Source organism: Drosophila elegans, unplaced genomic scaffold (genome assembly GCF_018152505.1).
Source record: "Drosophila elegans isolate 14027-0461.03 unplaced genomic scaffold, ASM1815250v1 contig_397, whole genome shotgun sequence".
In the NCBI taxonomy this organism is placed as follows: Eukaryota; Metazoa; Arthropoda; class Insecta; order Diptera; family Drosophilidae; genus Drosophila; species Drosophila elegans.
This window is the reverse complement of record NW_024545782.1, coordinates 2531856-2550126: the sequence shown is the minus strand read 5'-3', so window position 1 is coordinate 2550126 and position 18271 is coordinate 2531856. Positions and strand designations below refer to the sequence as shown.

General features: G+C 32.2%; 1 protein-coding gene across 6 annotated transcripts in view; it reads left to right on the top strand.

Annotated features, from left to right (window-relative positions):
- Positions 1-18271, top strand: part of LOC108137810 (trissin receptor) — a 53753-nt gene that overhangs the window by 20692 nt on the left and 14790 nt on the right. For all 6 annotated transcript variants that reach the window (XM_041708758.1, XM_017259719.2, XM_017259724.2 and 3 more), the window contains exons 2-4: positions 1259-1884; positions 13389-13533; positions 17608-17767. In XM_041708758.1, the coding sequence (XP_041564692.1) occupies positions 1284-1884; positions 13389-13533; positions 17608-17767 (906 nt within the window). In that variant the 5' untranslated portion in view covers positions 1259-1283. The remainder of the gene's footprint in view (positions 1-1258; positions 1885-13388; positions 13534-17607; positions 17768-18271) is intronic.

Here is an 18271-nt window from a genome sequence, read left to right as displayed (position 1 = left end):
GAGACAGGACATTACATTTGCCGAGAATATGTTTGTATACACTTGCAGTTACATTAAAAACTAATAATTGTTAAGTATTCCTGGAAATTTTTCATTTTTTAGGATCTCGGTAAATGACTTATACACTGAGCGAGTAGAGAGCACAGAACCAAAGTGATTTTGCAGCTGTTGGAAGGATGTATTAATTTCGTTGAGTTAGATCCGATGATGCAATATGTGTTAGTAATTTCTAAGTCAAGCATGTTCCATTGAAAATGTCCAGACATGTTAAGCATAGAGAATCAAATTTCCATGGATGATTATACATTTAAAACTATTTTTCTTTAAATTTATCAACAATTAAAGTAACGATAGCTTGCGTAAAATATTTCTTCTTTTGGAACTTAGCTAAACACACAAAGACATATGTATGATTGACTGTCTTTTTTAAGTCTGCCATGATTTTAAAAATCCTTTTCCCAACTTGTTTTACTTTTTACATTTCTTAATGGTAAAAATATTAAATTGATTAGTGGTTATCAAAATTGACTATACAATTAATTTGTTATGTGCGATTGATCTAATGGGAGGTACATACATATATGATATAGTCGTCCGGTTTTAATGTAACTTATTCTGAAAGCCATTACTACATTTGAAAAAATATGAACATAGAGTTACAATTTTTTTTTTAATAAAATCCATTTAAATCAAATAAGAACTTTTAATAAATCTAATATTTTCGACATCAATTAAAATTTTTAATATTAAATCATGTAATTTAATATGCATTGTATTTAAAAATATAATTTAATTTTTAGTTTCAATATTTAATATACAATTTTTAATTCAAAAGCCAGATATTTCTTTTTATTATTCCATTTTTTACCACTGCATCAAACTTTCAAAAAAGTTGTCTTCCTGTTGCTGGTAGTCGGACGACTTCTGCAATGCAACTGTAATTGCAATGTCAACGCTAATTAATACAAAAATATAATTTAAACATATCCACTCTTTTTTATTTGTAGTCATTTTAAAACTCAAATATTTCAAATCCATATCTGATCTAATCAAAGACATATTTTCCCCACTGGCTGGAATTTAATGGTTGTTTTTGATTCCTGATAAGTTGAAGACTTAACCCAAAAGAGTGGACGAATTGTCCCATGAAATTTGACCTTATAACTTTCCAGTGCATTAATATTTCTAAGAGACATTAGACAGGTTTCACTATTTCTGACGAATTAACATACCTCGTACACGAACTTTGTCCTTGCAGCTGCACCCAATACTAGCGACCTCACATGCGAGAAATGATGATGATGAAGCCGACGTCGAGGGTCTGGCAACAGGAATCGGAAGTAGAGCAACGAAAACAACATAAACAACTTAAACAACGCTGCCGAACTGACAGAGCAAACATATTAGTGGCTTACGCCGTTAACAGTGATAATAACGATGGCAACCACGGGGAGGCGCATAATCAAAACAACGACAGCCAAAACAGCTCTATGAATTTGAGCACATCCGCCTTCCGACGGAGAAAACCACAACAGAAACCCCGGGATGCCTCCACTGGACCGCACTTCTCCGCCTCCCAGGGGACAATGGCGCTCGTTCTCCTTTCAATTTCTGCCCTGACATCGTCCGCCAATGTCTCCAGCACTACAACCCATCTGTCCATCAACGGCAGCGGCAACGGCACCGATTACATACTGCTCCTTGGAGACTCCACCACTCCCCTGGCTCCTGCCCAAACTACCGGGCTCTCCGGGGTCGGAAGTGGGGGCGACATCGAGGACGAGGAGGATGCGGAAAAGGCCAGCGAATACATCTTCGACCGCACCGATGTGCGCATTGTATTTATCACCCTTTACACGTTGGTGTTTTGCTGCTGTTTCTTTGGTGAGTAACAGGAAGATAGTTCAAAGAATGTTAAGCGCTTACTTATCACTTTAAGTGGTAGTATTTTATCAGGCGTCCAATGTTTTAATAAATTTTAGCTTGACTCATTTATTTTTATTAAATGAAAACTATTTTTTCGATAACATTGCAATTGTTTTCAATCCGAAAAAAAATGAGAAAAAATTAATTTACTTATTAATTTTTTATTGATCCCGCCAAATGCGTTACCATTTTTTTTTGCACCAAGGGACGCGATTGCTTCAGACTTATTTATTCACTTTGATTCCAAATATGCAAAACTTACTTTCGACTACGAAATTGATCAACCTTCAGAACTTTGGTGGCTTGGAAATGGATCTTTTGCAAGCTGAATTCGTTTTTCCCTGTTGGTTTTTGAAATATAATTCTTCTTCCTGGCATTCTGCGTATTGGTGAATATTACACGGTTTTTGAGAGCCGACATTCCACCTCCAACTCGGAGCTTGGGAAGTATGAAAACGGTCCAAATTCGTGGTTTATGTATATTACTCTATGCGCTAAGGAGTGTGAGCGACCTACGATTCCACCAGTAGCACTGTAGCTATTATCTTCCAAATGCCACTATGGGTTAATTTTCTTTCGAATGATTGTACCTACTTATAATATTTATATCTTTTAATATTTGTTTAATTGAAGTCGGTAGGGAACACAGAGAAATTTAATCAAATATATTGCAGTTAATCGGAGAATATTCGTACTCAATTTACTCAGTTTGAGTACACAAGTGATTTTTTCAAGAATTTGGTTCTCAAAATGAGAGTCGGCCAAAATCAATCGGTTAAAAATGTATCTTTTTCTTTTACTTTTATTGTTTTTTTTACATATGTATAGAAATTTAATTTGAAAACGAGCGTCGGTTTTCTTTGTCCACTTGTAGAGCTATACTGGATTGTTTATAAACATAATAATTCATAATTAATTGTTATATTATTATTTTACGTGTTAAATTAAATCATTTTACCTCCGAATTGTAAGCCTTAACCACTCGCCCACGCACATTCCAACTTGGCAGTGAGCAAAAGACGTACAACTATTTTATTTGAAAAGGCGAATTCGTTTTTGAAGCAAAATATTTGTGGTAATTTTTAGAAATGATTAACAGCTACAACTACATATCCTCAAGTTGATAATTCAAATTCTCAATCTCTGAACGACAGAATTTTCTCTTTGTGGAATGTAGCCCATTTTCACTTAGAGGTTCTCGTTTTTTCTCACCACCTTCGCAACTTTCGCATAAATAAAGTGATTCTTGCAACTATGGCTGACGAATTTTTCATTGGATAACTTATCCTCGGTTCTGCCTGTGCCAATTGGTTGACACTACTCTGTTTGGATTGCAGGTATAAAAGTTGAATTGTTCACAAGCTTCTTGAAAACCTGAAAGAATTTCGAGGACTTTTGGTAACACTTCAATAAAGAGTACAGATATATTGCTCTTACTACAAAAACTTATATCCCATCACTTGCGTTAAAATAAATCTATTAAATTGCTATAAAAAAAAACAGCAGAATGTTTGTGCTAGACAACTTCGAAGGCTCGTTAGCACAGACTTCGTTTTTAAATGTTCTTTCTGAAAGGTAACTTTACTTCATTCGATAGGAATAAACCAACTTTGGGAAATAAAAACGTTTTGAAATGTTTTACCCTACATTTACTGCAGCTCACAGCTTACATTTTTTCATTGAATGTGCTTAAGTTACCAGTTGTCACATTCATTTTTCAGACCTGAGCTCGAAATTGTGTTTGATTGTGCTGCAAACCGAAACACGTATAAAAGCATTGAAAAGTGCCTTCCGCCGGACATTTTTGGTGACTTATAGAAAGCTTCAATTTTTCTTGTCAACCCTTGCGGTTCAATTCGCTGCCGTCAATTGCTCAATATTCTCGTTCGGTAAATGCTGATTTTGTTGTTCAGTCGGCAAATCCTCGTTTGTAAACTTTTTGAAACTTACTTTTTTCAACTCTGCTTAGCTATTCCGTGTCGGTGAAAGATTCTTTATAAATTTAAATCGGAACAGTGCAACGGATGAGTACTCCGGTCGGATTACCTTTATTGTTCCATTGAGTTGTTACACGACAGGAAAAAAATGGTGTAGTATAAACTTACTATAGAAAGTAATAAAACCTCTTTATATGTTTTGTTATTTTTAAGTAACTCCTCTTTTTATGGTTGTCTTACCGTTTTCGTGGTCAAAGCAATTAAAGAGTTACCTAGTTAATTTACCAGTATCCATGGATTGGGGTTTTTAAATTTGTTTTGTAGATTTTGATAAAATTTAAATCGTACACTCATAGAAAAAATCAAGAATTTCGATGTCAATTCAAGAACGAACGATGTCAAAAGTAGGGTAAATTCGAATTTTTTTGATTCAAGAACGAAAGACTATATTCAAGAACGAATTATTCAATCCCGAATTTCTACATTTAAGAACGAACGTCATCAGTCCAATTACTCAAAAGTGCTTGAAGATAGTGCGAAAGATATTGGTTTGAGAACGAAAAATTCTTTATTCAAGTATTAAAGTGTCTTAGTTTAAACTGTGCAAGTGAACAAATTAAGTATAAAAAACGTTCGTTTAAGCATGAACAGTTCTTAATTTAAGTACAAATAGTTTTAATTTAAGTCAGAAAAATTCGTAGTTAAAGAATGATACTCTTATATTCAAGAACGAAGTATTTTTCATGTAAGAAACAAATATTCTTATTTGGAGAGTAAACCATTCTTCTTTTAAGAACCAAACCCTCTTTAATAAAGAATGAATATTTTTAATTTAAGAACAAATCATGTTTTATTCAAGAAATAAATATTTATTTGAAGAATAAACAATTCTTTTCTTAAGTATTAAACGTTTTTAACTTAAGAATATATGTAATTTCATAATGAAAAGTATTTGAGTATCTGATTCACTTCTTAATATTTTAAAGTACAACTTTTGTATTGTATATTTTGACATATATAAGAACAATTTGTCTTAAGAAGCTTATACATATTTAATACGAACAAGAGTTTTATTATTATTTACAGGATATAAATGCAAAGGAGCAGTATCGAATTCACTTAACTTTCTAATACAATATTCTTTAGTTGAGCCAATTACGTATGCGCGAAAATGTTTATCAATGTTTGTAATTTTAGTTGGTTGGCATATAGAAATTAATTTTAAATAACTCAAAATCACTTAATATTACACCTAAGTAGTAATTGATTTTGTACCGAGTTCCTTTAAAAATTAATATATCATACAAATGGAATTCGTTGCAGTCCGAAAACTTTTCAAATTATTAAATTGTTGTTGATGGCTTCCTCAACTATTGCGCTGATCAGCCAGATTCTATCCACCTGAACAAGATTCCTTTTATTAATTAACGTTTTTCCATGCTCCTTCGCCTCTATAATCGAACGAATGCTCTGCAACAAAAATAAATTGTTCACTTTATATATAAAAAATTTAAAAAAAAAATTATAATTTATAAAAAATAATTACCTTGTGGAGCACAAAAGTGGTCTCGTTTTCGTTTTGGCCTGCGCTGACCTTGGTAATTTTCTAAATAAAATATTGCGTTAAAAACTACTCTAAAAAATGTCTATTATTAAACTTACATTTTTTTCTCTCCAAATTGTAAGCTTCCGCTTGAATAGCATACGCAGTCCCAATTGGAGAACTGCTTCCTTTAGCTCCTCCTCTGTCACACTTTCTAATAGTGACAAAGTCACTCCAGCTTCTGTATGAAATTAATATAAAAACAATTAAAATGATTTTTCTAAGAAGCAAATACCAATACACGAACTAAAAAAACAGCAACAAGCAGCAAACGTACATATGCATGTACATGTGTGCACGCGAATTTACTCCTTTTTTTACTAAGAAAAAAAAAAGCAACTGTACCGCACTGAGTTCTGAGTTCTGCCCTTGTAAAAAATTCCGTCAGCCTTTTTATTTATTTTTTATAAACTCTGATTTAACACCAATTCTTATATTTACTAGTTTTTATTGGAAAAAGTCGCGATAACTGGCACAAGAATGTTTTGCATTGTTATGTGTGCGTGCGAACGTTTTACCGTTGCTTTTTTCTTTCCATTTTACTTTGTCTTTTTCGGAATCAGGAAAGAGGCACATAAACACATTAACAAAAATGTAATTCGCGCGAAATTTAATTTTATTAACGACTACTCCGTTTTGTTATATTAAAGTATTAGTTTGTTTTACTTTAATTCGTAAGTTAACTTAATTCACGCGAATTTTAATTTTATTGACGACATCGCTTCTCTTTTATGTTACCACATTTGCTAATAGTTTACTGTTTCACATTAATGCACAATTACTTACCCTGCAGGTACGGCAGCACACCCTGCATTCCCATTTCTTCCAACGCGTCCTCTAGCTTTTTGGGCGATTCTCTTTCCATTTTTTTACGCTGCGACTCGGATCTCTTACTTGCGCACTTCTCGTTTTAAAGTAAGGCAGCTTTTCGATCGACTAGCCGAAAAGAAGATATCGATCGATACACATCGATATACACAAATGTGCTCGAATGTACAAAATTAACGTATAATCGTATGACTGCTAGTGAAAAAATGCTTAATTTATAGATTTAAATGCTTTTTTTATAATTCTGTTATTATTTATAGATATTATAATCAGAATTAAAGCTATAAAATATATTTTCTCTGTGTGTTAAAAAAAAAAAATTGTAAATACTATTATCAAGTATGACCCGTACTTATTCTGTACACGTTCGTCCTAAAAATTTTAAGAATTATTCGGCCGATTTTCAAGAACGTTCGTGCTAAAATTATTCGTTCTACTTTTTTCTGGGTGTACTTCTGAAATATTGAATGGAAAAGGATCGGTCGATGGCGTAAGCTATAATGGCTATAATTAAATGCGCTCAAGACAACATTAACGTAACTCAACCCATATACGTTGGCGCCAATGAAATCGAAACATTATCAATACTGTTGCAGGAAAAATTGAAAAATGTGGTCCAGGTCTCAGGAATACGAAAAATACACTACACATCTTGTAATAACTAATTTATATTTATGTAGGCCTTGCAGCACTCTAAATAAAACAAGAAAGAAAGCAAACTTCGGCAAGCCGAAGTTCATATACCCTTGCAGCTATTGCAAGAATTAAACATTTTTAAAAACATTAAAATTATGATTTACTTGCGTATAGGTTTAAAAACATTGAAGCTATGATGATTTGCAGCTCAATTATATATATATATATTTTTATTATTTCTATGGGAGCTATATGATATAGTCGTCCGATGTTGATGAAATTTAAACCGTAATTCTGAAATATTTAATCATTACTATATGTCGAAGAATTAAAAAAAAAATTAAAAAACAGTAAAGTTATAATTTTTTTTATTTATTTTTCCAATTGTATATATTTTATACGCTTTGCTGAGAGTATTATAATTTCAGTCAGAAGTTTGCAACGCAGTGAAGGAGACATCTCCGACCCTATAAAGTATATATATTCTTGATCAGCATCACTAGGCGAGTCGATCTAGCCATGTCCGTCTGTCCGTCTGTCCGTCCGTTTCTACGCAAACTAGTCTCTCAGTTTTAAAGCTATCTGCATGAAACTTTCCCAAAAGTTGATCTTCAACTTTTGATTAAAGGTTTTTTTGATAAAGTGTATATTATAGGATTTATAGAAAATAAAAACAACAAATAATGGTTTTTATTGATATTTTCCCAGAAATCGGTCTTGTCGCAAACTTTGACTTTTTTTTCGTATATAGGACCCCAAAATACACGGATCCTGAACATTTGAAACTGGTCTTGCGTGTTAAACACTGACTATCATTTAAGCCAAGTCGATCTTTTCTCAATTCTTACCAACTTTTTATGTGCAATAGTGACCTCATTCATTCGCCCCACGTGGCTCATTAAAATAAAATCATTTTATTGAAAACTCTTATCAAGGCATTAGTTATTTGTTTCTGCAATGCTTAATTGCAGACACCCATAAATATGTAATGACCTTTAACCTCGCGTCCTATCAAGCCCTGACGCTTACAATCAATTATGTCGTTCTATCGGTCGACTGTGGGTGTTGACCAATCTCTGGCGTCGTCAGTTGTAGGCTTTATTACCCGCAGTGACAACGGCATCCACAATAAAAGAGAGGAACATGTGTATTCGCCATTCCAAATGACGACAAATGGCCGCCCATTAGGCACAGGCAGGGGCGTGGTCGAGCTTTGTGCAGACAATTGCAAATTGTAAGCAACTTATTTTGTTTCACACGCGACCGGAATGTGAGGGGAAATATAAGGAGTTGGGTGAAATGTCGCACACTTCCCACACTCGCCCACCCAATTTACATGGTGCAGTGACATTTAAGGGCTCTGTACGGCTGCTGTTTGAATATTTGTTTCTTGCTGTCACTGGAACAAGTTGGTTTATTGCCATTTTAGCTGTTTTGCGCCAGCGGAAAGTGCAGATGCATGTACACACAAAAAAAACTGTGTAAAATCAACTATTTAATTGTTAAAACATAGGAAAAAAGTTAATTACACAAAAAAATAGTTGCTTTACTATTAAACAGTGGGACCATAAAAATTATACATAGAGTATCACTAACAGAGCAGCGATAAAGCATGTTAATAGTTTGTGAGTCGACCCATTTTTTTTGGAGGTGTCTCTGAAACGGTAGGCGGGAGGAAATGTTGATTATTTTATAAATTGCTGAAAATGAAAAACAATGTAGTTTTTATTGTTGCCGTGGGCGAGATTCGAACCTAGGACTTCCGCTTTCAATTACGTAAGGTATGTCCAAAAAAATGACTGTTTCATGACACAGCGTACACAATTAAAATATATGCCCCAACTTTCCGTGGATGTTTACCACGATTTCAGAAATCATTCTATCAGTTAATCAAATACAAACAAGAAAGCAAGCAAACTTCGGCAAGCCGAAGTTCATATACATATTCATATTCATATTTCAAAAACTAAAGACTCTTGAAAACGTTAAAATTATGATTTCACTTGCGTGAATGTTTAAAAAAATTGAAGCTATAATGATTTGCAGCTTAATTATTCGATAGTTCCTATGGCAGCTTTACGATTTTTCCTATGGGAGCTATATGCTATAGTCGTCAGATTTTGATGAAATTTAAACCATAATTCTGAAATATTTAACCATTACTATATCTCAAAGAACTAAAAAAAAATTAAAAAACACCAAAGTTATAATTTTTTTAAATTTATTTTTATGATTGTTCCTATGGGAGCTATATGCTATAGTCGTCCGATTTTGATGAAATTCAAACCATAATTTTGGTATGCTATAGTCATCAGATCCGGTTCGATCCGACTTATATACTACCTGCAATAGAAAGACAACTTTTGGGAAAGTTTCTTGCAGATAGCTTTAAAACCGAGAGACTAGTTTGCGTAGAAACGGACGGACAGACGGAGAGACGGACTTGGCTAGATTGACTCTCCTAGTGATGCTGATCAAGAATATATATACTTTATAGGGTCGGAGATGTCTCCTTCACTGCGTTGCAAACTTCTGACTGAAATCTCGTCTTGGGATTCCAACTTGCGTTGCTCAGATTTCTGGCCAAGCGCTGACGAACGAGCTAGCAAGCTGTGGCGATTGCCAGTTTTTATTTTTTAACAATTTTAAATGTAACTTTACTATAAAATTGGCACGGAGAAACAATAACAAAATACATAAGGAATATGAAAATATTTTTCTTTCTATTAATAGTAACGTTACTGTTAAATACGTCAGAAAAGCAACAACAAAATATTTAAATTGTCACATAGTCATGTAACAATTATTTAATGTTATTTATACGATTGATATATTATTGTTGTGTACACCCTTGGCCAAGAAATGAAAAACAAAATGCATAAATATTTTCCTATGTTAATTTTATTTGTACAACTTGTTCGTGTGTACGCACTTGGACTGAAAACCAACTACAAATACATGAAAACAAATATAATATTAAAGTAACTATTTTACTAAGTTGGCTTAACATATCAAATTTTTTTGTGTGTATTCCCAACCAACTGCTGTAAAACTAGAAACCGTTCACTGTTCAATTTGGTAGTAGTTTTTGTGAAACATTTAATAGGAACACAATGAATAACCTTTAATTTAATTAAATATAATTTTGTAATGTCAGTATCTACTGTTTTATTAATAGACTCCGGGTATCCGTTTAAAGCATAACATTTTTTATATTGTACAAAAACAAAGATTGCAAAAATGTACACCTCACAATCTACAACTTCCTCTGTTTGATTTTCAACTAAACAGTCATAAACAAAAGAAAAAAAGGTCATAAGGAGTAAACTTATTTTTTATATACAAGTTTTTCATACTTAAAAAGCCAAGCACGCAAATTACAATTTTTTGTTGTAAACTCCAGTCTTTGCGTTTTACTGCAGGAAAACAGCGTTTTTTTTATTTGTAAACAAGAAAGAAAAGTAACTTAGTATCCTTAATTATAGGACCGACAACCTCGGCAACGAAATTTTGTATAATTCTAAACGTTTATTTAGTCGAAAGAGGCTAAGTTGGTAAAGATTTAATCATATGTAAGCCATCTGTTACTTACCCAAAAGGTGTATTGACAATTTTGACAAGAGATTGCGCTTGGAATTGGAGCAATTGAAGTCCCTTTTTTTCCTCCTGCTTTTCACAGCAAAGTAAGTAAGTAGTCAAGTACCCAAATATATCAAAAGCCCAAATACTGAGACTGATTTTTCTACCTTTAAAAGAACTTGGAGGGTTTTGAGCGCATAGGCGTTTTATAGTTGTTTTAGTCGATTGGTAGTCAAGAGTCATTTTGAGAACTAAACAATATCATTTTATTAGTTACTAAGCAAATTATAAGAGTGACCCAACATATTAAATTCCATACAAAAATTGAGGATGTTAATGCATTTTATCCTTATAGTGTCGCAACGAGTTGCTACCTTTTTTTTTGTGAGCAACTTCTTCAATAAAATAAAAGAAAAAGTTTTTGCCAACATATTAATAGTTGAGCCGACTACAGCTTCTCTTGCAAATCCTGATGCAGTCCTTTTTTCTTTGTATCGAATTTCAGAGCACGCCTTGAAGTGTTGCACGTTTTCGGTATTTTTTGGCTGCGCTTTCTTGTTGTTTTTTGTTCTCCCATTTCCTGTCGCTCTGACCGGTGTAATTAAAAAAGTTTTTCTCGACATTTGTTTGCCATGTGAGACCGAAAAAAATGTTTCATTTTGGTGTACTCTACTGCAAAAATTTTAAAGTGAAATACGAATTACAGACCGTGCTATGCCTAATTGAATTTTGTAGTACATATGGGACTTTTCATTATATATACATTAATATATATATATACAGGCTTAAAACAGTAAATGTTCTAGTATTTTATCCTTTAAAGCCGATACACGCGTGAGCGTTCGTTTATATTCTTTCAATAAGCTTCTTCATTTACATATAAAATGACAAAATATATGGATTATTATTGGCCAAAATTTCTACAAAAAGGAATGCAAAATTAACTGAGATTTGAAGAAGTGTGTGCGTGTGGAGAAACTTATTCTGCACGAATAATTTGAATAAAGCTCGAAATTATTAGCAAAACAAGAAAGAAAGCAAACTTCGGCAAGCCGAAGTTCATATACCCTTGCAGCTATTGCATGAATTAAATACTTTTGAAAATATTTAAATTATGATTTACTTGAGTATATGCTGAAAAACATTGAAACTATGATGATTTGCAGCTCAATTATAAGATAGTTATTTTATATATTTTTATTATTTCTATGGGAGCTATATGATATAGACGTCCGATTTTGATAAAATTTAAACCATAATTCTGAAATAATTAAACATTGCTATATGTCGAAGAACTAAACAAAAAATTAAAAAACAGAAAAGTTATAATTTTTTTTCATTTATTTTTCCGATTGTTCCTATGGGAGCTATATGCTATAGTCGTCCGATTTTGATGAAAATTAAAACATAATTCTGAAATACTTAACCATTACTATATCTCGAAGAACTAAACAAAAAATTAAAAAACAGCAAAATTATAATTTTTTTTCATTTATTTTTCCGATTGTTCCTATGGGAGCTATATGCTATAGTCGTCCGATTTTGATGAAATTTAAACCGTAAATCGGAAATATTTAACCATTACTAAATGTCGAAGAACTAAACAAAAAATTAAAAAACAGCAAAGTTATAATTTTTTTCATTTATTTTTCCGATTGTTCCTATGGGAGCTATATGCTATAGTCGTCCGATCCGGCTCGTTCCGACTTATATACTACCTGCAATAGAAAGACAACTTTTGGGAAAGTTTCATGCAGATAGCTTTAAAACTGAGAGACTAGTTTGCATATAAACGGACGGACAGACGGACAGACGGACAGACGGACAGACGGACAGACGGACAGACGGACATGGCTAGATCGACTCGCCTAGTGATGCTGATCAAGAATATATATACTTTATAGGGTCGGAGATGTCTCCTTCACTGCGTTGCAAACTTCTGACTGAAATTATAATACCCTCTGCAAGGGTATAATTACACTTTATTTGGGTGAATTTTATTATGCAATCGAGGCCAAACTTCTGAGTCAGTTAAGCTTTAAAGTGTTACTATTTACTGTTAAACCCTTGAAGAGACTATAATTCACGGCGGAGGTTTGGTGATGACCACACCCACTACCATCGATATAGTTTTGCAGCTAGAATTGTCTACTTCATCGAGTCGATCTAGTCTGTATAAGCGAAGAGATCTCTAAAGCTATAAAAGCTACAGATTTGTGATTTGACATGCAGATTTTAGTAATTCTTACGCAGGTGCTCAGAACATTTGTAATCGGATGGTGGATGAGCTCTGTGGATATCGGCGTGCCACATTTTTCAAAGATCCCAACTGTTTTTTATGGGTAGTCTAGACTTGGGAATGAGAGTGATATTTTGATGAAGTTTTACCAAAAAGCTTTATTTATATTGCAGGTATTACATAAGTTTAAGGTAGCCGGATCGGCCAACTATATCATAAAGCTTCCATAGAAATAAACATTGAATAAAAACAAATTAAATTAATAATAATTTAAAAAATAATAAAAATAAAAAACTTCGAAGTTTTTCAATTTATGTTAACATACTTAAACAAGATTTAAAGTTGGATTACTATCCCAGAATTTCGGTTTTATTTTTAAAAAAATAATATCAAGTATAAACAGCAATATCAAAGAGCTGCCTTAGCAACGATCATTGTAATTAAGGATATACACTCAGAAAAAAAATATTTTAAATATCAAAACATCAATATATTTATGTAATATATAAATATAATATGTTTGTTATAACTGCAATTGTATATCAAGTTCAGCTAGCTAAAGTTTGATTTCTGCCTTGTTTTTTATATCTCTCAAAATATATCACCTGCTTATAATGGTATTTTTCTTCAACATTTTCAGGCAACCTGCTTGTTATTTTGGTGGTCACATTATCGAGACGACTGCGCTCAATCACCAACTTTTTTTTGGCAAACTTGGCGTTTGCGGACTTCTGTGTGGGTCTCTTCTGTGTGATGCAGAACCTGTCCATCTATCTCATAGAGAGGTGAGTGAAAATTGAGGTAAAACAAGGTTTCTTCTTATTTAATTGTCATGCTCGATTGGAGCTAAACAATGCCAAAAAAGATACAGAATATCTCGCCCACTCTTTTATAAAGTTTTTTCTGGTATTCAGTTCTTGGTTTCTGTTCTTTTAAATATTAAATAAATACATTTTAAATAAAGAAAATCAATAGGAATAACTTGAAATTAATTAATATATATAAATATTTTTCTAAAAATGCATTTATTGAAAAATTGTGTCGCAGTAAACTCATAGAAATATTTTTCTTCTTTTTATAAAATCGCGCTGAAGCTATTAAAATTTTATAACTTTTTTACCCTTCCAGAGGGTATTATAATTTCAGTCAGAAGTTTGCAACGCAGTGAAGGAGACACTATAAAGTATATATATTCTTGATAAGCATCACTAGGCGAGTCGATCTAGCCATGTCCGCCTGTCCGTCCGTCTGTCCGTCTGCCGGTCCGTTTCTACGCAAACTAATCTCTCAGTTTTAAAGCTATCTGCATGAAACTTTCCCAAAAGTTGCATGTAGTATATAAGTCGGAACGAGCCGGATCGGACGACTATAGCATAGAGCTCCCATAGGAACAATCGAAAAAATAAATAAAAAAAATTCTTACTTTGCTGTTTCTTAATTTTTTTTTTAGTTCTTTGATATATAGTAGGGTTTAAATATTTCAGAATTACGGTTTAAATTTCATCAAAATCGGACGACTATAGCATAAAGCTCCCATAGGAACAATCGAAAAAGTTCTTCGTATAGTAATGGTTAAATATTTTAGAATTACGATTTAAATTTCATTAAAATCGAACAAATATATCATATAGCTTCCATACAAATAATAAAAATATAAAAATAACTATCTAATAATTGAGCTGCAAATAATCATAGCTTCAATGTTTTTCAAAATATACGCAAGTAAATCATATTTTTAGCTGCAAGGGTATATGAACTTCGGCTTACCGAAGTTTGCTTTCTTTCTTGTTTTTCTAAAATCTAGCGTGATTTTTAAAGTGTACGTGTAATTTTATTCGTTGACACACTTCCTAAATTCCAGGGAAAATCGCACTTAATTTGTTAGTGAATTAAGTCAAATATAACAAGAAAGAAAGCAAACTTCGGCAAGCCGAAGTTCATATACCCTTGCAGCTATTTCATGAATTAAATACTTTTGAAATATTTAAATTATGATTTACTTGAGTATATGCTGAAAAACATTGAAACTATGATGATTTGCAGCTCAATTATTAGATAGTTATTTTATATATTTTTATTATTTCTATGGGAGCTATATGATATAGACGTCCGATTTTGATAAAATTTAAACCATAATTCTGAAATAAATAAATAAAATGTTGAAGAACTAAACAAAAAATTAAAAAACAGAAAAGTTATAATTTTTTTTCATTTATTTTTCCGATTGTTCCTATGGGAGCTATATGATATAGTCGACCGATTTTGATGAAATTTAAAACGTAACTCTGAAATATTTAACCATTACTATATCTCGAAGAACTAAACAAAAAATTAAAAAGAAGCAAAGTTATAATTTTTTTTCATTTATTTTTCCGATTGTTCCTATGGGAGCTATATGCTATAGTCGTCCGATTTTTATGAAATTTAAACCGTAAATCGGAAATATTTTACCATAACTAAATGTCGAAGAACTAAACAAAAAATTAAAAAACAGCAAAGTTATAATTTTTTTTCATTTATTTTTCCGATTGTTCCTATGGGAGCTATATGCTATAGTCGTCCGATCCGGCTCGTTCCGACTTATATACTACCTGCAATAGAAAGACAACTTTTGAAAAAGTTTCATGCAGATAGCTTTAAAACTGAGAGACTAGTTTGCATATAAACGGACGGACAGACGGACAGACTGACAGACGGACAGACGGACGGACAGACGGACAGACGGACATGGCTAGATCGACTCTACTAGTGATGCTGATCAAGAATATATATACTTTATAGGGTCGGAGATGTCTCCTTCACTGCGTTGCAAACTTCTGACTGAAATTATAATACCCTCTGCAAGGGTATAAAAATAGAATTATTTTCTCAACTGAAAGAAGAATCGCGCTGCGTGCATTTTTGTATTATATATGTATGTATATATGTATCATATGTATGTATAAATTTAAAAAAAAAACTCCGAGAAAATAGACCAAATCATCCGGATTTTTTTTTCTAAAATTGGGGACATGTCTTGCTAATTTATAACATTAAACATCTTTAGGTATTATCACAGTTTAAAATACTCAGTCCATGGCATCTTGCATTGCGCTTATGGCTTGAAAATAAAAAGTTGTTCCTGTCTGACACAGCTTAAAAATACTAGATACATCGAAAAGAATGCAACACAAAATTATTCACTTTCAACCGTTAAGCATTTACATCAGCCGTTATAAACTGGAATATAAAACTCCATGTCACTTTCTCGAGAACCTTTTCCTTGAATCCCCGTCTTCAACTGAGCACGCCCAGTCTAATCATGTATATTTTCATTGCGATTCTTAGCTTTCATAGGAACAAAAAAAAAAGTACAAAACACAATCGGGAGGAAAACACAAAATTAATGCTTTAAATGTCGAACAATAAAATTTTAACATTTTCCAGATTTCAACAAAAAAAAAAAAAATATATTAAGCGATTTATTTATTGCTGTTTTAACAATAATTTGGTTAAAAAAGTATGTTGTTACAGAAAAGAAACTCATACGAATACAAGAAAAAACAAGAAGGAACGATATAGTTTAATGTCCCGATTATAAGATACCAGTGTTTTTTTAGACGCAATTTATGGTGGCGGATTAAGGGCCAAAAAAACGGTTACTCTCGTGCTTTTTTATTATTGCGGATAATGTTGTGACATTTCTTTTTTGTACACGTTGTATATTGTCATTTTAAGTACCTTAAGTACCTTTTTCCCGTGAGAAGTTGGTTTTAATGCAAAAAGTTTTTAAGCTTAAGCGTGTCGAATTGAAGCATATGAGTAAAAATCTACCAACCTAAAACTAAGAGGTCAAATTTTCGTGGCTTTTTTGGCTTTTTGGGTTCACAACAAAAAAAAATTCATTTGGGCCGGTTTTGAGAATTTTAAAGTTTTTCGGAAGTTAGAGGTGCTCAAAAAGTTCACTTTTATCATTTTATGTTTAAAAATTGCACTTATCATTATTTTTATTTAACAACTTCTTCAGCAATTACTGCTTAGATATGTGTCGTTGTTATAAAAAAATTATAATTTAAAAAAAAAAAAAATAAAAAATAATCTTTTTTCTTTTAAACACTTTTTTTTCGAATTGCTTTTCTGAGAGTGTGTTCTTATTAATCAAAATATTATTCTAATTTTAATTCTAATATTTAATAAAGCAAGTATTAGAAAATTAAAATACAGATAGTTCAAATTTAAATCAAAATATTTCACATTTGTTTAAATTAAACGACAAAATGTGTTTAAAAAATTCAATCGACAAAGTCCACCACAGATAAAAGTTTGGCTTTCCGGTGCATTTGGACTATCTGGTTTAAAAAGGACTCCCTACATTTTTTGGATCATTTTTACATTTTTTTATTTATCTCCACTTCTGCTTAATCAATTTCTGGCAAAAATGGCTTAATTAACTTCTTTAACAAGAAAGCCTTGGTTCGATTCATTAAAATTTAAAAAAATTGATCAATATTGGTCATTATAAAATGCACTCAACTCAATTTTGCCGCTTTATCTATGCCTAGAATACCTTATTATCGGCCTCACTTTAACGAGTGAACGGCACAATAACAAAATACTATGATCCGCTGCTAGCTTTGCACAAATACGATTTACTTAAGTAATTTTAGCAGAAAAGATAATAAAAAAGAAGAAAAATGCTTTGCGGCTCATAAAATACTAAAGACACATTAATGAAGCATTAGTTTCGCGGGTGTGTCATAAAATTTTATGTGGCGGGTCCTAAATTTGGCTCCGACACTTAGAAGGAAAACTGAGACTCCTTAAGTGGCAAAACTTTCTCCCATAAATAATTATTAATTCTACATCGTTTCTTCTTAAAGCTGGGTGTTTGGCGAGTTTCTGTGTCGCATGTACCAGTTTGTACACTCGCTGAGCTATACGGCATCGATTTTCATCTTGGTTGTCATCTGCATGGAGCGTTATTTCGCCATCGTGCATCCCATAACCTGCAAACAGATCTTAACTGCGGCCCGTCTAAGGGTAAGTTAACAATAATTTGTTAAATCAAGGTTTTTGAAAATTCAACGACAAGAAAGAACTTGGCTGAAGTTCCTTCCTAATAAAATATAAACTTTTATATGTGTGGTCTTTAAAACAGTTCCTCATATTTACCAAGTTATTACGGCGTTTGTTTTTTTATCCGTCCGTTTTTTTTTAATGTTCTCTAGTTTATTGATCTAAATAATTTTGAATTCAATGTCCTATTTATTTGATAACGGTATAACATTTTTGATACTATAAACAGGCTTATAAATTTAAATCGACAAAATCCTCCAGAGATCAAAACTTGGTTTTCATGTGCAGAATTTCTTGAATGGTCTAAGGTTTTTCAAAGAGTTCATAATGGTTTTACCACAAAAAAATACCTATTTATTTTTTATCTCTAATTGTGACGATTAAACCAATTTTGGTTATCGATTTGCATTTTGTATTTCGCGGAAAGAAAATTCCGTATAAAATCAATTTTTATGCGTTTATTTTTTA